At 58.0% G+C, this 22,549-nt stretch overlaps 1 protein-coding gene across 1 annotated transcript; it reads left to right on the plus strand.

Annotated features, from left to right (window-relative positions):
* On the plus strand, window positions 1-20,402 carry Bpifb4 (BPI fold containing family B member 4). The gene is made up of 16 exons (XM_027945374.2): window positions 1-106; window positions 753-815; window positions 1,179-1,671; window positions 2,519-2,623; window positions 3,263-3,406; window positions 5,186-5,249; window positions 5,646-5,706; window positions 5,918-6,009; window positions 7,428-7,631; window positions 9,212-9,265; window positions 11,749-11,919; window positions 13,178-13,245; window positions 14,590-14,632; window positions 16,493-16,556; window positions 18,219-18,295; window positions 20,379-20,402. The coding sequence occupies exons 1-16, from the start codon at window positions 1-3 to the stop codon at window positions 20,400-20,402; spliced, it is 1,833 nt and encodes a 610-aa protein (XP_027801175.1).
* Window positions 20,403-22,549: the final 2,147 nt, after the last annotated feature.

Raw genomic sequence — 22,549 nt, forward strand, 5'->3', positions numbered from 1 at the left:
ATGTGGACAGCATGGTGTGTGGCTGCCCTGTTTGTGACCGCTGTGGGTGGCATCCGCCAAGAGACAAACACAGTCCTCAGGGTCACCAAAGATGTGCTGAGCAATGGTGAGTCCAGCCCAGGGGGGCCGGGGTAGCCTTGATTGGGCAGGGTGGGCTCAGGTACCCAAGGACCCTCCCTGACTGGCAGATTCCACATCGAGTGGCCGGACAGTAGAGAGGTGGTCAGGGACCCGGGTTCTGGAGTCGGCCTTCCTGGGATTCCAATTCTGATTAAGTGACCTTGAATCCCTGACTTGAGTTTCCCGAGCCTCAGTGTCCTCGTCTGAAAAGTGGGCACAGGTGTCCGTATCTCCAAGGACTGAGAGGAGGGCCTTTGACTTGACGTCTGGGTGCCCCTCTGTGAATCTGACCTTTTGGTGGGCCCCGAGGGTGGGACCTGTAACCCCTGCCTCCAGGGCTCAGGTCTTTACTTTGTCATCTGGCACATGAGGACACATTGCCTGTCCCAAAATGAGATGATTTCCTCCGTGGTGCTCGGCCCTGACGGTTTCCCAGGAATGGATGGCGCACGAGGAGATGGACTTTTTAAAGCCGTGGAACACTTGGGAGGGAGGGTGACAAAGGGACGCCATCAGGGTTTGGCTGTAGGGTGTCAAAACGTAGGGACCATGGGAGCCCCCAGGCTGCAGAGCCAGGGAGCAGGGTCATGGGGGGGGCGGGGACCCCTGGCTGACGCCCGGCCTCTCCGCAGCCATCTCGGGCACCCTGGAGCAGAGTGACGCTCTCCGCTCGGCCCTGAGGGAGGTGCCCATGGGTAAAGCCGGTGGTGACGGTGGCGGGCCTCTGCTGGGGGGGCTGCTTGGTGGAAGCAGAGGTGGAGGTGGTGGGGGAGGGGGCCTCCTGGGGGGCCTGCTTGGTGGTGGGGGCGGAGGAGACAGCGGTGACCTGTTGGGTGGAGGTCTATTGGGTGGCAGTGGAAGCAGTGGTGGGGGGCTGCTGGGGGGCAGTGGTGGGGGGCTGCTGGGCAGTGGTGGGGGGCTGCTGGGCGGTGGTGGCGGGAACCATGGTGGGGGGCTGCTGGGGGGCAGTGGCGGGGGCCTGCTGGGCGGTAGTGGTGGCCTCTTGGGTGGTGGCCGTCACCGTTACGATGACTACAGAAGCGCTGAATTCCCCCGAGGTGTCGGTGGTGTCCCTTACAATGACTTCCATGTCCGAGAGCCTCCCCCCAAGTACACCAATGGCAGACAGCTTGGTGGCAATTACAAATACGGGCACATTGACACCAACGACAACACTGCCCAGCTGGGGGGCAAGTACCGCTACGGAGAGATCCTGGAGCCCGACGGCAGCATCCGCGACCTCCGCAGCGGCGACGATCGCGGCAGATACCGTTCGGTGGAAGGTGCAGCCATCGGGGACAACCGGCATCACCGTCACCGGCGAGAGCTGCGGCCTGGGGAGATCCCAGCTGGGGTGGCCACCGGGGCCCTGGGCCCTGGGGGCCTGCTGGGCTCGGGGGGCATGCTGGCCAACGAAGGCATCCTGTCGGGCCAAGGAGGACTGCTGGGCGGAGGCGGTCTCCTCGGTGACGGAGGACTTCTTGGAGGAGGCGGCGTCCTGGGTGTGCTCGGCGAGGGCGGGATTCTCAGCACCGTGCAAGGCATCACCGGGTGAGGACAGGGGGCCCTCCCTGCGGCCCCCCAGGAGCCTGCACCCAAGGGCTGGGGCGGGGGTGCCTGGTCTCCAGGACATGGCCTTAGGGCTGGACGTCTTAAGGGTCCCAAGTCACATGGTTTGGGGGCTTGGTGTAGAAGAGCCCAGAGCCTGGACCCCGCTCCACCGGGGTCTGCCTGTGTCCTGTTGAGTCTCCTTTCCTGTCCCCGAGGCTCGGTTTCCTCATCTGTGGGAAGGTCACGGAAATGAAGCCAGGAGGATGGGCCAAGGGTTCCCGACCAGCAGCCCGTGTCTGGTCCGTCTCCTGTTTTCACCTCTCATCCCCCACGATTTCACCCAGCCCAGAGCCACTCAGTTCAACAGCACGCAGGGTTCCTCGCAGCTGAGGGACACCGATTGACGCTGGGACCAGACCCAGTGGTTAGCCATGAATGACATCCCCGTCTCCAGGGAGCCTGCAGCGGGTGGAGGGGGTAGCAGCTTGGATAAAGCAGCCTGGAGACTGTGATCCAGTTATGAGCGGCCTCCTCCGGGAGGTCAGGGGAGGCTTCCTGGAGGAGGAGGACCTTGGCCCAAGGCTGGAGAATGGACAGGAGGGAACCAGGCAGGGGGTGGGGACACGCAGAAGGGATGGCATCTTGGTGTGGAAAATGTTCGCGGGAAGTTCCTGGAGACACCCACAGTGGGCTGGCCCGGGGCTGGGGGCGAGGCGTCCCCGGCCTTGACATCTCTGCGAGCTGCACATTCTGCCCCTGGACCCCAGGTCTCCTTCCAGTCGGGGGGATGGATGGGGAGCAAAGAAGGGGTGTGGGGGGCAGCCTCTCACCAGCCCTGCCCCCGCAGGCTGCGCATTGTGGAGCTGACCCTCCCGCGGGTGTCCGTGAGGCTGCTGCCCGGGGTGGGCGTCTACCTGAGCCTGTACACCCGCGTGGCCATCAACGGGAAGAGGTGTGTGCCCTGGGCCCTGGGGGTCCCTGCTGGGCTGCCCTCGCTCCACCGGGTCCCTGTATCCATAACACTGGGACCAGGGAGCCCCAGTTTGGGACTGCAGTCACCCCGCGGTCTTGCCAGCAGTGAGGATGGCCCAGCGCCATGGTTGAGGCCGGGAGGTTGGGGGTGGGGGCAGCCTGGGCGCCATCCCGACTCCTACAAGCTGTGTGACCTTGGAGGGGTCTCTTGATGTCACTGAGCCTTAGTGTCAGCACCCGCACTGGAATAGTAAGCCCACCTCCCTTTCCCGGGGGCAGCAGGTGCCTGCCACAAAGTAGGTGCTCAGCGGGGGACTTGAGAAGCAGACTTCTGCATTCATTATCCCTGAGATGAGGTCGTGCCTGCCCCTGGGTGACTGGTTACCTTGGAAACCAGAATATATACGGACCCTCCTTCCCAGCCTCTGGAGCTTTCTTAGGCTGAGGGGGAGGGATCAGGGACACCTCCTGATTTGAGCAAGGGACAGGGTGAGCAAGGGACATGGCAGATGACAGGAAGGGCCAGGGCCGAGGGCAGGGGGGAGAGGCTCCGCAGGCTGCGAGAGGTGCGCCCCCTGGTGGCCGGGGTGTGACTCCCGGTGTCCTTGGTCGGCTCCAGTCTCATTGGATTCCTGGACATCGCGGTGGAGGTGAACATCACGGCCAAGGTCCGGCTGACCATGGACCGCACAGGCTATCCGCGGCTGGTCATCGAGCGCTGTGACACCCTGCTGGGGGGCATCAAAGTGAAGCTGCTGCGGGGGTGAGTACCAGCGGGCGCCTGGTGCCCGGGGGGTGCTACAGCTGTCTCTGGCAAATAAACGGCGCCACTCACCTGCGCATGTCCCTGGAGGGGACAGTGATGTCACAGAGCAGTGACAAGTCACACTGGACCATCCACCCTCTGCTCAGTGTATCCGGGTCGGGGAGTGAGGGTTTTGCATTTTTTGTTTTTTTCCGATTTTACCTTCTCCACAAAGTGTCCAAGAGCCCACTCTGCCCAGAGGTCTTCAGGCGCCTGTATTGGCCAGCACGTGTCCCCAGGTGGAGGTCCTGGACGGGGGCGTACTCAGGACGGCTGGATGCCAGCTCCCTCCCCTTTACCCCCCCCCCCCCCCCCCGCCGTCCACACGGTGGGAGCGCCTGCTCCAGCCTGTCTCGGGGCTCTCTGTGCCCCTTCTCCCCGTCTTACCAACCCCTGGCCACGCGCCCCTGTCTCCATCTCATCTGAACTTCGGGGTCAGAGGCAGTCATGGAGCCACTTGAGCCCCACGTCCTGGCTCACGGGGGCCTCTCTGAGCCTCTGTTTCTGCTTCAGGGGGAATCAGGTGCTGGGGTCCAGAACATAGGAACCTCGGGGACTTTTAAATTCACATTTTACCATCATACATATTCTGTAATACACAGTTCAAAACTATAGAATGACAGAAAGGCGAGGAGTGACGAGGGTCCCTCCCATCCCACCTCCTCTGTCCTCCCACCCCACCTCCTCTGCCCTCCCACCCTGCTCACTGCGGTTATTCGGTTCTTAATTTTCCTTCCAATTTCTTTGTTTAAATGAAGCAAACGTGTTCATGCATTCTTATCTGCCCCTGGTTTTAATGCTGATGGGTGCCTGCTGTAACCACCCCTCCCTCAGGAGGATATTCTGCATCCAGACACGGCACGTGTCCCTGCTGCTTCATTTTGCAGAGCTGTGTAATATTCCATGGTCTGGGTGAACCACCATCTATTTGCCCAGTCCCCTACGGCTGGGCATTTCAGTTTGTCCAACCTGCTGCTGTGACAATGAATTACCTTTTACAGATGTCATTTCACACGTGACCTGATGTATCTGTTAGGTAACTTCCCAGAGGAGAAAAGGGTCTGGGCCCCGAGTATACATAGATCAATGGCAAACTGTCCCCCGACACACACGCAGGCGCACAAGCCCCCTTGTGTGTACCTGCACGACTGTTCTCAAGGGCCATCATCAAGGAGGACTGAAACCAGGCTTAGTCTCCTGAAGGTGGATCCACCTGAAGGGGTCCCAGGGTGAGCTTTCGGGGAACACTCTAATTAGGACTTTACCTCAAGAAATTCTTTGTCACCTCAGCTCGGTGTTGGACAGCAGCTCTGCCCTTGGGCACCCTTTGGTGTGAACCCCAGGAGCATAGTTTATTGGCTAGTATTTCTTCTTCTGTCCCTTCCACACACACTTACTGAGCCCCTGGAATGTTCTAGATCCTGCTGTGATAAAGCAGCGAGCTCCTTTGACCTCTGCTGTCAGCAGCCCCACAGAGGGCGCGGGAACAGGGGAAGGACTAGGAATCAGGAGCGGGCAGCCGGGCCAGGCTACCGGAGAGCGGGCAGCCTGTCTTGATGGGTGGACAGATGAATGCGCGGCCCCTGCTGGCCAGGAGCCTGCTCCGGGTGGCCGCACTCTGTTTTGCTGGCACAATTGTCCAGCCCAGGGGTCTCACTCCCCAGAGGCGCCCCAGGGCAGACAGTCCTGAGAGCCCCTCGGTCTGCGCCTGGCCTTGACCCTGCATCGTGTCCCCAGGCTTCTTCCCAACCTCGTGGACAACTTAGTGAACCGGGTCCTGGCCAACGTCCTCCCCGACTTGGTAAGAACGGGGTGGGAGGGCACAGGCACCTGCAGACCAGGGCCACAGTCCAGGGACACAGAGGTGACCCGGGGAGATGGAGGGAACCAGGAGCCGGGATGCGTTCTTGGGGGCCTGGGAAGGACACGAGGATCCTGGGGACAGATGAGGAGAGGGACAGGAGGGCGAGAGTTGGCACCACCCAGCCCTGGGCTCCCTGCGGCTCCAGCTCCTTCCGGCTGTGTGACGAGGCCGGTCACCTCCCTGGGTCTCCGAGGTGGCCATTCTGACCGAGCCTCCCCCCGGGGCAGGGGGAGGACTGCGCTGGGCGCAGAACAAGCCTTAGCCGTGGGCATGGGGGGCAGCTCCCTCCCCAGCTCCCTGATGTCACCGGAGCTCTGTGACGTCTCCCTGCAGCTCTGTCCCATCGTGGACGTGGTCCTGGGTCTCGTCAACGACCAGCTGGGGCTCGTGGACTGTGAGTTCCTTCCTCCCGGCTGCATTTGGCCGAGGCCTGCTAACGGCAGCTCAGGGCCCGACCCGGGGACATGCCACACCTGGGAGGAGGGCCTGTGACCTGGCCTTCCCTCTGCCCCGACATCCTGCTGGGGGGTTTGCTCACCTCTGCGCCTGGACCTGGAGCCTTGGCTGCGCCCCCGGGCCGCCCGTGACCCCCCCTCTGCCTGCAGCTCTGGTCCCGCTGGGGATCCTGGGGAGCGTCCAGTACACCTTCTCCAGCCTGCCCCTGGTCACCGGGGAGTTCCTGGAGCTCGACCTCAACGTGAGTGCTGGCTTGGCTCAGGGGAGGTGGCCTCCTGCCCAGAGGTGGGGGTGAAAGGAGGGGCCCCTGGGCTCCCACTGGGTGCTTGGGGAGCGACGTCTGAATGGGACCCTTTTCCAATTAGATGGGGACCTCCTAGGAGCCCTGTTAGGAATGTAGTCACAGCCGGCCCGTCTCCAAAGCCTGCTGTGCAGCAGCCACGTTTTACATGCTGTGTGCAGATTCATCCAGTCTGTCCTCACAGCAGCCACAGGGACAAGGGGCCCGCTGGGAACACACAGGCACAGAGAGGTTAAGTCAGTGGTTCAGGGCCACACAGCTAATAACGTGGACCAGGGGCCCGAGTCAGGCCACCTCCCTGATGGTGGAGCTGCACCCAGGAGCCTGGGCTTGACCCTGACAGTGAAGGCTGTAGGCATTTACCAAGGGCTCCCCGTGATTAAAAAAAAAGTCCGACTGGCAGCCTTCGCTGATTTCCAAGGCACAAACACTCCCCCCAGAGCCAACTTCAAGCTACCCACAGGACATCTCTGAAAGGGAAGTTGGAAGACATGTGACACTGGGTCTCATACAGTGGCCCCAGCCTGGCCCTACTTGTGCACAGGCACACAGACTTACGTGGGTCCCCTGAGACCACAGACCTGGAGGCCTCCTCACTCCCCCCAGCAGTTCAGAGCAGCAGGTGCACCCCGCTCCTGAGGCCCCAGGCACACCGCACACACCTGAGGTGTGCTAAACACACCCATTTCAGAGACATTTGGTAGTTACCTGCTGTGTACCAAGGACCCGGTACAGCAGTGAACAAGACAGACAAAGTCCCTGCCCTGAGGGAACTTGTGATCTATTGTGATGAAGGAGGCTGAGGCAGGAGGATCACGAGTTTGAGGCCAGCTTCAGCAACTTAGTGAGATCCCCATCCCATCTCAAAATAAAATTTAAAAATAAAGGTTAGGGGTGTAGTTCCTGGTTCAGAGGCACTGGGTTCAAACCCCAGTACTAGAAAAAGAAAAGTGTGTGTGTGGAGGGGGGATTGAGAGAGAGAGAGAGAGAGAAATGGTCACTCAATAAATACACAATTATTAACCTAATGTTGTAATAGAGCCTAATGTGGGGCATGTGATGCATTCAGGGAGGTCCGGGAGGGCTTCCTGGAGGAGGTGGTCTTGAACTAAGATGACTGAGGCACACAAGGAACAGTGCGGGGAGGTCCGCGGGAAGGCCCATTGCGGGTGGCGAATCCCCGGGGGCTGCCGTAGGAAGGTGAGGGCAGAGTGGCTGGAGGTGAGAGGCCACGCGCCACACCAAGTGCTGAGACCCAGGGCTCTGGTCCCGGGGGCTGCCCGCGCGGGTTCAGGGCCCGGCGGCCGCCCTCAGCCTCCCTCTTCTCCCTCCTCCCTGCCCTCTTCCCCGCTGCCCAGACTCTGGTGGGCGAGGCCGGCGGAGAGCTCATCGACTACCCGCTGGGGCGGCCGGCTGTGTCTCCCAGGCAGAGGATGCCCGAGTTGCCGCCCATGGGCGACAACACCAACTCGCAGCTGGCCATCTCTGCCAACTTCCTGGGCTCCGTGCTCACTCTGCTGCAGAAGCAGGGGGCGCTGGACATCGACATCACCGACGGCATGGTGAGTGGCGCCCCCTAGGGGCGGGCTGAGACTGCGCCCTGGAGGGAGAACCGGACCGCCCACCTCTCTCGGCTCCACCCACCCGCTCGGCTCCACCTACCCACTTGGCTGCACCCACCTCACTTGGCTCTACCCACCTCTCTCGGCTCCACCCACCCGCTCGGCTCCACCCACCAGCTCGGCTCCTCCCACCTCGCTCGGCTCCACCCACCGCTCGGCTCCACCTACCCCGCTTGGCTCCACCCACCTCGCCGTCCGCTTCCTTTGGTTCCCTGGGCTGAGCTCACAGACCAGACCCTGAGCAGCGCTGTGGCACCACGAGCCTGCGGAGTCTGTTTAATATTCTGTCCTGTCAAAAAGAGGCACCGTAGAGTCACACGTATGTCTCTCCACATAAACGTGTAGACTCCCTTGGCCAATGTTGGCACTTAGGGAACTAAGTTAGGTGGGGACAAAACACCACCTAGAGCGCGCTCCTTGATCATTTCCTGTCCAAACTTTCTCTTGAAAAATGTCAGACCTTAAGAAAAGTTTCAAGGTGGGACAATGTGTGCTCACATGACCTTCACCTGACCACCTGTCCGTCGTCTGTCCACTGTCCTGTTGACCCAGCCACTCACCCACCCATCATTCACCCAGCTGCCCACCCACCTATCCATCCATCCATCACCTGTCAGATACCTGTCCATCTGTCTGTCATCCACCCACCCATCCATCCCTCCATCCACAATCTGTCAGATATCTGTCCATCCATCCATCCACCCACCCTATCGGTTGAACAGTTGGGGCTTCGTGAGGCCCCATGGGATTTGCTCCACAAACCACCTCCCAGTTCCAAGAACAGGTGTCTGCAAACAAAACAAGCAACAAGAAGCCCATACAAACGCTGGCGCTGTTTGATTACACTTAGTGACCTATACCCTCTGCCCCTGCAGTTTAACTAGGAGAAAACAGACACTGGCTTCATGGTTGGCGTCTCTTTCTGTCAAGTGGTGCTGGCTGTCCACTCTTTTTAGTATCTGAGGTCTTAGGAAGTGAGTTAAGCTGGGCACCATGGTGCACACCTGTAATCCCAGCGGCTCTGGAGGCCGAGGCAGGAGGATTGCGAGTTCAAAGCCAGCCTCAGCAATGGAGAGGCGCTAAGCAACTCAGTGAGACTCTGTCTCTAATAAAATACAAAATAGGGCTAGGGATGGGGCTCAGTAGTTGAGTGTCCCTGAGTTCAACCCCAGTACCTCCCCACAAAAGTGAGTTGGTTTGGGGAAGATCTGAAACCAATGGCAGTATCAGGGATACGGCAGAAGTCATGGGCCAGGGACCCAGACATTGCAAAGGGGCCCGACGGCGCTCCCCTTGCCTTAGCAAAGAGTCACACGTCTGCAGAAGAAAGGTTCGGGCCTCGCTTTCGTTCTTCAGGTGGGGTCTGTGGTGAGCCTGGTCTACATAGTGGCCACTGCTGGACAGGCGGGGCTTCCCAAGGGATCCTTTAGGGAAAGGAGATGGTTCTGGTCACCATGTTGGCAATGCCCATCTGTCCCTGTCACCTCGGGACTCACATGACCCTTTTCCTTGTCCTACAGTTTGAAGAGCTTCCTCCGCTCACCACGTCCACACTGGGAGCCCTGATTCCCAAGGTATGTAAGCCAGGAAGGCGCCACTGTCCTCCACTGTCCCCCACCAGCCGTCCCAGGTACCGGTCTCTGGGGAGGATGCCCAGCACTCGGGCAGCTGCTCTGCCTGCCTTCCTGGACTGAGGGGCGAGGAGGCAGGAGGGGGAAGGAACCTGAGCTCTGTCTGCGGACCAGCTGTTGAAGTTCTGGTCCTGGCCGTCCACTCCTTCACTGTGTGACCTTGATCAAAAGTTGTAACCTCTCTGAGCTCTATTCCCTCATCTGTCAAAAATGCCCACTGACACCTCTTACACGGGTTCCGGTATCTAGGGGAGGAGAAGGGATAAGGCGTCAAGGTGTGGACACAGGGCCAGGCACACGTGAATTGTGAGAGCCTGGAGGGGAAGAGCCAGGTCCTTGGAGACCCAGCTCAGCACACTCCAGCCCATTGCTGTAAGCAAATGGCCTCACCTCTCCGAGCCTTCACTTTTCTCATCTGGAAAATGGGGATAGTAGTGTTCACTCTGATGGGTGGTCCTCAACAGGAATCTGGAACCCAGATACAGAGCAGGCATTTGGCGATGTTAGTTACTATCTTTGCTCTTAATAATTATAAGTTGTTGTTATTTATTTATTTTTAAAGAGCAAATGCACTCTTGCCCCGTTGTTGATCCGGTCTCTGGTGCTGGCCCCCTTGCTCCTGGCAACAAAGATCCCTGTTCAGAGTTACAGCCCTTTGTGGCTTTCCCCAACTCTGCCAGCCCCAGGTAGGGAAGAGATGGGACTTACCAGGTGGTCGCTATCGCCCTCGTGTGGTTGAGAATAGAGATGCAGAGGCACCGTCCAATGTCAGAAGCAGCAGCAGCTCAGGTGGCCAGGCTGTCCTCCATCGCGGGGCCTTTTATTTATTGGGCCATTTCCCATGCGCACTGCATTTTACAGCTTTTGAGAATTCGGTCCTATTTATCCCCTCCCACGCAGCCAAAATGGACAAGCACCCCATTTTACAGATGGGGAAAGAGAGGCCCAGGGAGTCATCCAAAGAGGCAGCCCCAGAGCAGGCGTTAGGCCTCCAGATAGCCACAGGTCCGCTGCTGCAGGGTCAGGCAGGGCGACGCCTCCTGTGTCCTGGAGGCCTATCTGGGGTGGAGTCACGGGGGAGGCGTGGTCAGCGCTGAGACAGGCACCCCCAGGCATCTCTGTGAAGGGGCACTGCTAATTCTTGGGGACTCTGCACATTCCAGTCTGGGTGGTTGGGACCCCAGAGCCCTTCAGAAAAGTGCACTGACAATCCCCCACCCCGCGAAAAGCCAATAGTAAGGTATTGACTCGTTCAAAGTCCGTCTGCCCAGGGGTGAGTTCAGGGACGGGCCAAATGGAGGAATTAACTAAATTTATCCACTGACCAGCAGCTTGAACAGAAGAATTCATCTGGCACATATTGGAGAAATGAATAGAATCTTTTTAGGACCCGACCTGCCCTGTAGCATTGCATATGGCAAAGTTTCCATGGAAACAGCTTCTCTCTACTCTTTTATTTATTTATTTTTGGGGTACTGGGGATTGAACTCAGGGGCACTTGACCACTGAGCCACCTCCCCAGCCCTATTTTGCACTTTATTTAGAGACAGGGTCTCACTGAGTTGCTTAGTGCCTCACTGTTGCTGAGGCTGGCTTTGAACTCGAGATCCTCCTGCCTCAGCCTCCTGAGCCCGTGGGATTACGGGCGGGCACCACCGCACCTGGCTCTACTCTTAAAAAGTAGCTTCGTGGGTTTGCACACTTAACTGTGCCCAGTTAATATATTTAAGAAGAGTGGCCTTAAAATTATTATTATTTTTTGTGAACAAGTTACTTAGTGAATATGATAAACAGGTCACTTGGTGAATTGTCCCTTTGGTAAATTAGCTTTGGGGGACTGACTCTGTGGTCAGTAGGCCCAGGTCTGTCCCACTGTGAGACCCAGGGAATCCAGGTTGGGGCGCCTGTGCCTTGCTCTGGGACTTCGCAGGACACCCCCGGGGGATGGCCTGTCATTCCAGGAGGGGTGGTGGACACCCGGGCTCTGAGTTGCACAGCCTGGGGCGGGGTCACCTCCCTCGCTGGCCTTGGACGGGCCTGACATGTCCCTCTGAACCTCAGTTTTTAAATCTGTGGCCTGGAGATGAGACCCTGCAGGGCGGTGATGACTGAATGAAATGGAGACGGTCACTCGGCCCCGCCCAGCGCCCCAAGGAGGCCCCCTCTGCTCAGTGCCGGGTGGTTTTGAGCAGTCCCTGTGTCTGGGATTGTCACCTTCATTCCCACGGTGGCCCAGGGAGAGGTGGAGAGGGGAGCCCCCGCCCTGACCCCACAGCGGCCCTTGGCTTTGCCTGTGGTTCCTAGGGCCCGAGGGGCTCTGGGCCTGAAGGTGCGGGTTAGAAAGGCGCTGGCAGCCCCCCCCCCCACGCCCCACCCCGGGGCGCCCCAGGCCCAGGGCCCCGCCCACCGGCCGGCCCCGCCCACAGGTGTTCCAGCAGTACCCCGAGTCCCGGCCGCTCACCATCAGGATCCAGGTGCCCAACCCTCCCACGGTGACGCTGCAGAAGGACAAGGCGCTGGTGCAGGTGTTCGCCACCTCTGAGGTCGTGGTGTCCCAGCCCAATGACGTAGAGACCACCATCTGCCTCATCGACGTGGTGAGTGCCTGGGCTGCAGCGGCCCTGGCTGGGCCTCAAGCCAGAGCCACGCCCCCCCCACTCCCCCCGGAGCTCCCGGGCCCTACCACTCCCCACAGGCCCTGCCACAGGACCCTGCCCACCCGCTGCCTTCCCGTCCCCGCCCCCAGGGCTTGAGATCAAGTGAGCTGCATCTGGTCTGGGAAATGGGTTTCCTGCTGGAGCATGACAGGCCAGCTGTGTGGGGTCCTTTTGGACATCATCAGATGGCAGATTAGAAGAGCCAATTCTCACCCAATCTGAACCCCACTGTGTGACATTCCCATCAACAGCACAAATGTCTGAGCCAGCTCAACCCTGACACCAGACTCCATTGCCCCAGAGATGCAGCCCTGACTTCCTGGCCCACAGCCTGGTCTGGCTGCATTCTGCCCCAGCCTCACAGAGTCCTCTCACCAGCTCCATCTCCAACCTTCTTTCTTTCCTTTTAATGCCAACCTCCTTCCTGCCTCAGGGCCTTTGCACATGCCCTCCCCACTGCCTGGATGGCTCTGCCTCCCTCTTCTTCATCTAGTCAAAGTTTACACATCCTTCAGTCCTCAGTTCAAACACCGTTTCCTCAGGATGACTTCTTGTGATGGATTAGGTCCCTGTCACAGGCAACCAGCGCCCCTAGCTCTTCATCATGCAATCCCTATTATTGTTGCTAATTCCATTGCATGAATTTATTGGGGTTTATTTTTATTTTCAAAAATGTAACTTTTATGATCTTATTTATTAGAAGGAGGGTCAGGGGAGCAAAGAGGGATTTTCCTCCAGCAAAGTTTCTGCTTGAAAAGGGAGATGAGTCTGGTCCTTTTATGCCCTGTTCTGGGGGACGGGGCAGTAATGATTGGCAGCAATGGTGCCCAATCCCATCTGCATGGCTTTCCTAAAGCAAGTTTCCTGGGCTTCAAGCCTCTCCTTCGGAGGCATCTCAGAGAGACTTGGTAAGCGTCCCCAGTGCCAGTCATGGGGATTCTGTGTCATTTGTCTTTGTGGGAAGTATTCACTCAGCTAACTCGCAAACACGCGTTAATGTTGGTCCTTTATCATTCCTGACTCCTGCTTCCTCTGGGGAGGTGAACCTACTGTGTGGGAGCCTTGTGCTTAAAGGGAGCCTGGCCCGGGCCTCAGGAGCAAGCCTTGGTGACGCTCAGGGTCAGTGGGCTCCTATCCAGCGGCCGCACAATAGCCTGACAAGCTGACAGTGACGGTCACCTCTTCCTCCTCCCTCCAGGACACCGACCTCTTGGCCTCATTTTCTGTGGAAGGGGATAAGCTCATGATCGATGCCAAGCTGGACAAGTAAGGGGTTTGCTTCCCCGGTTCCCCCTCAGGAAGCCATCTTGGGGCTGTTGCAGCTGGTGCTGGCCCAGACGGCCACCAAGGGCACCAGAGGTCTCCTAGTGTCAGGAGTGACCTTCAGAGTGGGTCAATGCAAGAGGCCGCAGAGGCAAAAATGGCCCATGTCTGCCCAGAGCTCCATCAGGGGCCAGCCAGGTAGTGTGACTCAAAACAGGAAGAACCAGCGCCGTCAGCAGCGGTGTCCGCAATCAAGACGCCCTCGATGCTGACGAACCAGGCTCTGCCACGGGCTCCCAGTGCACCTGGGAAATCAGGGCTAGGATGCTCCTTTTTAAAGATGAGAAAACTAGGGCTCAGAGAGGTAGATTTACCTATTTAGGGCCACACAGCAAGTACAGAGAGGGGCTGGGAGCCAACCCAAGTGAATGTGACCTGCTGCATTGAATGGTTAAAAGTGCTGGCTTTGGACTCCAGAATATGGGTCCAAATCCTGATGTGACCATTGTCTGGCCGCATGACATTGGCCAAGTGACTTTCCCTCTGAGGCTCCGTCTTCTCATGGGAAAATGGAGACCACAGTCCCTACTTAATAAGATTCCTAAAGATAATAGCTATTATTTATTTGGTACCTTCCACGTGCCAGGCATTGAGCCAAGTCCTGGAAGTGTCTTTGGTTAGTTGTTGACATCAGCCTACGGAAATAAGTACTAGGTGCTCATTTTGAGATTTAATGAGATCATGGGTCAAATTTTCAGCTCGCGTTAGGTCATGGCAAGTTTTTCCTTTGACAAAAGTTCATGGAGTCCCACCAGGGGGGACTCCGAGACGGTATCAGTCAGCCATCTGAGTTCCAAGGTGGCCACATGCAGCCAGGGGCCCAGCCGTGGGAAGGCCGGGGTTCCAGCAGGCAGAGCACGGGCAGACTTTGCAGAGAGGAAAAGCACTCAGGCGTTGTGGCAGGAGGGGCTGAGGAGGGCGGGCGTCGGCGTCAGGAGGAAGAAAACACGCTCAAAGCACCGAGTCCTCTTCTTGTTACCCATGACTCTGTCATTTAGTCCGAGCCGTCTTGCGCTCTGCAGAGAGGCACAGAGAGGCGAAGGGCCTTGGCTAAGGTCACACAGCCGATAGGTGGCAAAGCCACAACAGGCACCTTGCCCACCCTGAGCATAGCGTCTGGCCCATGGTTACTGCTCCGTCCACGGGACCCACGTGATTCCCATCAACTCCCCCAGGACCAGGGGCTCCCAGAGGTCGTGGGTGGAGGGCTTCAGACAGTTTTGGAAACCCAGCACCTCGGGCTCCCAATAATGGCTGCTTCTAACGGGCTGACATTATCACCCGCAGGACCAACCTCAACCTCCGGACCTCGAATGTGGGCAACTTTGACGTAAGTGCCACATCGGGGCCCAGGGGAGCATCCCGGGCTTGGGGAAAGCTCCTCTGGGGACGGCCTCTCCCCAGGGCCAGAGAGGCTGGGACTCCAGCAGGTGGCCGGCCTCCTCGTGGACGCAGAGATGGGGAAACGGGGACACAGGGGGAGGGCAGGGGTCGGCCGCGGCTCCTGCTCCGGCCCCTGCTGCTCTGTTTTAATGGGGAACCTTAGTGCACATCAGTGGGGACAGCCATGTCCTAAGGGAGTCAGGAGGCCGCTGACCCCTGTGTGACTTGAGCATTACCGGCCACTCTGAGCCTCAGTCTCCTCCTCTTAGATCAACAGGGCTGGGTTTGTGTTCATCCTCATTCTTACTCCCGGGTTCTGGAATCCTCTTTCCAAGGGCCCGAGACTCTGAGACATTCAGGGCCGGGTCCTGTTTCATCTCTGTTCTTGGGTCCCTGCACCTCACCAAGGCCTCGGAGTCAATCTCTCTCTCTCTCTCTCTCTCTCTCTCTCTCTCTCTCTCTCTCTCTTAAGAAAAGCTGACAGCTGAGCCCTTGCTTGCTTCCTGGGGTGAGCTGGGCAGATTCATCTCTTGTTCCTTGTTTTTGAGTTTCTTGAACATCTGCGGCCTGTGAAATTCGTGTCCCCAGCTCATTTGTAGATGGAGAACTGTCCCGGCTCACAGCTGGCTGGGCAGTTTCTCTTTGGGTCCTCACAGTGTTCTTAGGATCTGGGCAACTTTCCCATAAGGAAGCTGACGTCAGGGAGGTTCAGTGACTGGCCGGAGGGGACAGTGGGTCGGAAGTCGCGGTGGGACTGAGTGGCGGGCGCTGAGCACTCTGCAGATCTCTGATGGGAAGGACTTTCACAACCAGCGTAAGGGAGGGTCAGTCCCTCTTGTCTTCAGACGTGGAAGCCAAGGTTTAGAGACGTTAAGGGAGGTGACACAGCTGTCCTTTGCCATCCATAGGGGCATCGGCCCAGGGTTCCCGGGGACACCAAGGTCCCCAAGTGGACAAGGGCATGGCATCTGCCTGGGGCCTGCTCCACCTGCAGCATTTCCATCCTCTTAGGATGGCTGTGCGGCGCCCAGGATGTCGGTGCCACATAAATGCATTCACGGGCCACGTGGGACATTCCCCTCAACGACGGACCAGAGACTGTTCTAGTCTCATAGGGCAAAACGGCCTAGTGACATTAAAGCCATCTTGGTTTATGAAACACACTGTGACGCTCACATGGGGACCACATTCCCAGGAGCTTCCCGTTGTTAAGTGACAGGTGACAGTTGTTAGACTGTACTGTGGGAGTGATGGCAAGAGAGCCTGTGCCCATCCAAGACGGAGGGAATTTGCTTTCAAATATTTGGGATCCGAGGTTGGTGGCACCCACAGGTGCAGAACGCGTGGGTGACAGGATGGCTCAGAGGGCGCAGGAGGTCGGCCCTCTGGGCGCCTCCCCTGACCCTGGCTGTGTCCTTTCGGGCTGACCTCGGGAGCTGAGGGTCAGAGGTGAAGGAGGCTGAACTGGGATGGAGCCGGGGGTGCTGGCCACAGGGTGCAGGGCCTTGGAAGGGTGCTTCAGGGCCAGTCTCCCTCCCCCCCAGGCTCCAGCCTCCAGGGGAGCCTCCCTGGGCCCTGCCTGTGGCTCAGGGACCCGCCCGCCTCACCTCCCACCAGCACAGGGAGCAGTGACCCAGGTGGCCCTGGGGCCATCTGCTGAGCCGTTCCGGGTCCTGGGGCTCTGTGGACAGGACTCCCAGAGTCTCCCGAGCAGCTCTGGGTCTCCATCTTGGGCCCCAGCCCCAGGTCCCCAGGGGCCTTCAGAGCCGGGAAGCCCCTGCCCAGGCTCAGTCCTCTGTCCCCGCAGGTGGGCCTCATGGAAGTGCTGGTTGGGAAGATCTTCGACCTGGCCTTCATGCCCGCAATGAACGGTGAGCGCGGGCTGGGGGCCCGGGGACCTGGGGACCTGGGGACAGCTGGTGTGCAGGACACGTGGGACTCGCAGGCATTCCACCTCAGAGGCAGTTCTGAGGCTGCACTTGAAACGTTGATTTAAGCTTCCAAATGCAAGTATTTTTCAGGTTTCAAAAATTGATTTTAAAAATGTATTTTAATTAACAAATAATAGTTGTGTGTACTTACGGGGCATCGTGTGGTGTGGCCTCCAAATCCATCCCGCCGCTTTCTTGTTTGGCTGAGCGTCTTGTTTTTCTGATCACCTTGAAAACTGAATGTGTGCAAACTTGAGAAATCCTGGAACAATGTATTTTGAAAGTCTCACCTCCCAGAGGCGATTACCTGAACCCGGGTATATTTCCCTCTAAACTCTTTTCCTCCATTTCTCTAGGGTTAAATTATCACCTGGCTCCTTTTTAAACACAGATTTCTTCTGAATTATGCAGGGACTGCACGGATAATACATTCCGATTCGAAAAATTTCAGTCGGTGCAGATAGAGCTGAGGTTGTCCCGACCAGTGTCCCCAACCTCCTAACTCAGAATCTGTCCCCTGGGAAGCCACATTATGATGGAGAAGATTCCCTCCCCGTCTTGAAGAGTAGGACAGACCAAGTGTCTCAAGAATGGGATTGGGAGGCTACTCGAGGAACCTCGAGGTCACCAGGAGGCTGGGATAGCTGGGTGACCCCATGATGATCGGGGACCTCAGCCCCAACCTGCTTCATCCAGCGCTGTGATGCTGGGGACAAAGTGGGCTGGCACGTCCCAGTTGATGTCACCTCCCATACCAGCCGGGGCTCATTTAGAGAGACACTGATGTCTAACGGAGCCTTATTCTGTGACCCAGCCCCAGAGAAGGCTGAGTCCCCGTGACAGAGAAAGAGCAGTCACAAAGCCCATGCACGACAGCAGGGTGTCAGGGGCCGGGTGAGGTGACAGGGGACAGGAGACAGAGGCTCTAGGCCTGCTTGGTCCCTGAGGGCGGTGCACTGGGGCACGTCCTTTCATCTCCCTGAAATGCCATCTGTCACTTTTCTTAGGTTCTTGGAGTGGGTCCAGAAGACACCAGCCCCACCCAATACCCAGGAAAGGGCGGGACCGGGAGAGCCCGAGAGCCCCCGAAAAGTCCAGCGGGGTCCAGGCGCCTTGTCCCTGCCCACCCCCTCCCTGCTTCCCTCCTTTCCCGTCCTTCCTTCTAGAACAAGGGTCACAGGTCCACTTGGTCCCGACAACTTGAGACCCGGGACCAAACCCCGTCCCCGTCATTTGCTGGTCCCCACGGGCAGCCCCTTCCTTGACTTAGCAAACATGTCCCCTCCTCTGTGCTGTGTCCAGGGCTCTGTGGTGCTGGGGACACCGTCCTGCCTGCAGGGATCCCACGGCACAGCAGGGTGACAGTGACAGTTTGCCGTCTCTCTGCTGGAGGCACTTGGTCCCGCGGTGGCCCAGTCACCTGGGTCAGGGAACCTTTCGAGGATGGGCCAGCAGGACAGCCTCGGGGACGGCCCTCCACCCACAGGGAGGCCAGGGCGACCGTGTGCTGTGGCCGGGAGGGTCGGCAGGCGCGAGGAGATGGCCAGGCCTCCTGGCCGCGCTGACCTCGCCTGACCTCGAGCCGCTGTGGTTGTTTTTCAGCCGTGCTGGGTTCCGGGGTCCCTCTCCCCAAAATCCTCAACATCGACTTCAGCAACGCAGACATCGACGTCTTGGAGGTAAGGGGAACAGCACTGTGTCCCCGCTGCCCTCTGTCCTCACCTCTGGCCACAGATAAAGGTCCGTAATTGGAAAAAGGGAGAGAAGGGGGGCCCTGAGGCCTCTCCCTCCAACATACGAGACGGAGGAACAAAGAAAAGGGCCACTGAGAGTCCTTCAAGGCAAGTCCTCAATCCCACTCAGAGCTGCCCCATCCTCCAGGTGGAAAGCTGAGGCTCCCCAGCCACGGGCTTCCCCAAAGGTGAAGGTGGTGTCGCTCACTGGGAAAACCTTTACTGAGCACCTACTATGTTCAGACACTTTGCAAGGCCCTGGGATACGGGGCCTTCCAAACCCAGCAGGGACACAGGACTTTGGGCAAACGTCCCTGAAGACATTGGCTAATTATAGACGGCAGGTGTCTTGAAGTTCAGAAGAAGGGGCTCTTGCCACCACTATAAGGACCACATGCGCTCAGCGTCTGTTGGAAAATACAGGGACCTTAAACGAACACAGGTGTATCCTCAGTATACGCGCAGCCCACAAGTCATCCCTTAGAACATGTTTTTTTTTGTTGTTGTTGTTTTTCATTCCAATCTTTCTGAAGTTTTATTTATTTATTTTTCTTTCTGGAGTTTTATTTTCAAAGAAGGCTTTGACCAGGGCATCAGCAGAGCCCTGAGGCTAAAGAATAGGGCTTGGAATTCAGCAGTCTGGGTTCAAATCCCGACTCTGCCAGTTGACAGCTGGGTGACTCTGGGTGGGCTACTTAACTTCTCTGGGCCTCAGTTTTCTCCTCTATTAAAAAAAAAATGCTGGTCCCAGGGCCGACCCACGGGGCTGCATTTAGGATGACATGAGCCTCTCCTGCAGTGCCCTTGAGCCCTGACACTCTAAGCGTTCTGGAATGGTCTGTCATGTCAGTGTGAGCATATGATAAGGACGGCTGCAGGGGGGCTGCCTCTGGGTTCAGGATTCGTCCTGGGGACTCACAGAGATGGAACCAAGGGGCCTTTGTCCCAGGTTGACAATTCCTTTTGCAAAAGGCTCGCCCGTCACACTGCTGACTCTTCCTCGTCCTGTGACCTTGACATTTCTGGTAGCTCTGGCCTGTGCGTGGGATGGGCTTCCACTTGGACTGAGTGCCATCCTCTCGTGGCTGGACTGAGGCCGTGTGTTTTTGGCTAGGACATCCCAGGAGTGGAACTTGGAGCTGTCACTAGGCCCCTGTCAGGGACACCGTGTGGGACACATTTGTTTCCATCACTCGCTTGAGGTGGCTCCTGCCAGGTCCCTCCAACTGAAAAGCTATTATTTTCCACTTTGTCACTGATCAGTAGCTGGTTCTCCCCCACCTTCTTTTTAAAATTTTTATTATTTCAAAAAAAATTTGTAGTTGTAGTTGGACACAGTACCTTTGTTTTATCTATTTATTTTTATGTGGTGCTGAGGATCGAACCCAGGGCCTCGCACGTGCCAGGCTGCACCGCTGAGCCACAACCTTTCTTTTCTTTAGTTCTAGTTCAAAAAGTGCTTTTCCCGTGGTGCACCGAGATCATCTGTCACAGCGGGTTCATCATGTCCCGCTCGCACCCGCACACGACCTCCCCTCCCTCGACACCCATTTGGGCCCTGGCTGTGGCTCTTGTCTGCCATTCGTCACTGTCCTGTTGGCCAAACTGTGATTTTTGGAGTTCTTCCTTAAGGAAGGGCTGAACTTCCTCCCCCGTTTATTCATTTACTTTGTCAGTTGTCTACCTAGTCAATATGAACTCGTGGATACTTATTTTTCTTCTTTGAGGTTTGATTTCTACTTTCATCACTTATTTTGTTGCAGAACTTTTGTGCAGTCCCGTGGACTGGGCCTTGGAGGACTGCAGAGGGCTCAGGCCTGCGGGGCTTATTTAGGGGAGGGGGACGGGGGCCAAGGAGGGCTGTGTCTTGCCCAAGGTCCTCTGAACAGGAGGCCCCAGGCCCACGGGACCCCTTCACCGAGTCCATTCGGAGTCACCGCTCCCCTGAGTCACACTCGCCCCGTCCACGGCAGCTGAGGCTAGAGCCCGCCCCCACCTGCTCACCTGGTTCTCTCTTCTGCCCTCCAAGGACCTTCTGGTGCTCAGCGCTTGAGTGACAGAGGCAGAGACGTTGTTGGAAGAAGCCAGAACCAGCCCTGGAGAGGACTGGCCTGGACAAGGTCCCTGGCCCTGAAGCCCTGAGGCCTCCACAGCAGGCCCCTCCCAGCCTCCAGTCCTCTCCTCCACCTGCCTCCACCTGACAGGAAGGATCCAGCCACTGCCCCGTTGGCAAACCGTACCATGCAGTCCCCGGGCTCTGCAGGGGAGGAGGTGGCCCTGAGGACTGGGCCTCAGGCCGGATCTGACTCCAGGAGTTATCTTGGCTTTCAATAAAACATTCCCTTTCCTGCACCGGGCCAGCCCCCGCGGCTGCCTACGGGTCTAATTCCTTCCCTCCTTGCTGCGCCCCCGGGGCCTGGCAGCTGGAGGATTGCTCAGGCACATCCAGGGCCGGGGCTGAGCAGCAGGGCTTTACTCCAGCTCTCCACGCCTTTGTTCTGCACTCCCCTGGGCGGGTCCTTCCTGCCTCAGTTTCCCTTCCCGCGCCTCAGCCCACGGGGAGGGCCAGGACGCAGAAACCACAAGTTCAAGGTCACCAGACATCTCACAGCCACGATGACCGGGGTCCCCTCCCCTCCTGATTCCCAGCCGCGACTTCCCCGGGGCCAGAGGAGGGTGGAAGGGGAAGGATAGCAGGGCTCCCCTCGCCCCAGCCTCCCGGGGGCGCTCGTCTGCTGGGCACCAAATGCCTGGCGAGCCCTGAACTGAGACTCCGCCGCCTGATCTCACTGACCCTCACGAGAGCACCACAGGGTTCACACAAGGCTGGCCCTGGTTTCAAAAGTGGGGAAACTGAGGCACAGAGAAAGGCGGTGGTGACTGGTCCAAGGTCACCCAGCTGAGGTGTGGACCTGATAACTCCAGGCCCATGTCCTAATGGCTCCCTGCGGCCTTGGGTCACAAGTTCCAGGGGCCCCCAAAGGTGTCATACAGTTCCCAGAGGAGAGGGCGGGGCCTGGAGAATCCCAATAACACCACGTGACGGGTCAGCTCTCTCGCGGTTCATTGGCCAAGGTCAGTCAGGAGACCCTGCCTGACCTGCCCAGGCAGAGAGAGGGACTGGACACCCGGGTGGCCACAGTGACGTCTCCCGCACTCCCCCACGTTTCCTGGTAGGAGGGGGCTGGGGCAGTGGCTGAGGGGGCCTGGCTCCTGTCGTCATACAGGTTTTGCAAAGAACAAGGCACCTCCTGCTTCCACCCAAGCCAGGGAAACCACAGTCACAGCCAGAGAATGATCCCGGGGGCTCCCACATCGTCCTCTCAGAGCACGTCCTTGGCTTCTAGACATTAGGCCCACGGCCGGACATTCAAGGGAAACTAGATCCTGCCACATCATTGTCCCCTCACAGCAACACCCCCCAAGGCTCCTGAAACCCCATCTGCCAGTCGGGAGGGAAGAGGCCGTCTATTAAAAACAGCCTGGGCCGGGCGTGGTGACACAGGCCTGTAGTAACAGCGACTCTGGAAGCTGAGGCAGGAGGATCACAGGTTCGAGGCCAGCCTCAGCAACTTAGTGAGGCCCTAACTCCTACGCAATTTATCAAAACCCTGCCTCAAAATAGAAAATAAGGGGGGGCCTGGGGATGTGGCTCAGTGGTTGAGCATCCCTGGGTTCAATCCTTGGCACCAAAGCTGTGGAGAGCGGTGACAGAGAATGGCGGAGCACTGTCCAGGTCTGGGAATGTTCCAGTGCGAGGGCTCAGGAGGCCTAGCTGCTGTGGGGTTCCCTGCATGAGGAGCCTCTGAGAAAGAGTCTTACCACCTGGACCTTAATCTCAGGCACCCAGCTCCTGGGGATAGAGGAACTCTCCCGCTAGACGACCACAATGTCTCACAGCCTGTTCTTCAGTGCTGCCCACGAACAGGTACTTTACACCATGCGCTTTCTTGAGAGCTACACAGGCTCCTAAAATCTGCACATTGCAACTGTGGAAGGGCCGAATAGATGTAACCGTCGGAGTACAAAGAGCAAAGCTTGCCGAGTCTTCAACCCAACCATGAGACGTATATAAACAAAGATCGCAGCCATAACTCTTCAGACCTGCTTCTCCTTCAGGGAGGAGCTTTGTCTTCAAGATCACCTGCATGTGTGAGACTTTATGTTCCTTATTCCCCTCCACCCCTGGCCAGGAGGGTC

This window comes from Marmota flaviventris, chromosome 2 (genome assembly GCF_047511675.1).
Source record: "Marmota flaviventris isolate mMarFla1 chromosome 2, mMarFla1.hap1, whole genome shotgun sequence".
Classification (NCBI taxonomy): domain Eukaryota; kingdom Metazoa; phylum Chordata; class Mammalia; order Rodentia; family Sciuridae; genus Marmota; species Marmota flaviventris.

Bases quoted from the DNA above. Each gene is read 5' to 3' on its own strand.
- Bpifb4 (XM_027945374.2), top strand. From the start codon at position 1: ATGTGGACAGCATGGTGTGTGGCTGCCCTGTTTGTGACCGCTGTGGGT. The intron at 1,672-2,518 runs GTGAGGACAGGG...CTGCCCCCGCAG, and splicing joins ACCGTGCAAGGCATCACCGG to GCTGCGCATTGTGGAGCTGA. The intron at 5,707-5,917 runs GTGAGTTCCTTC...CTCTGCCTGCAG, and splicing joins CCAGCTGGGGCTCGTGGACT to CTCTGGTCCCGCTGGGGATC.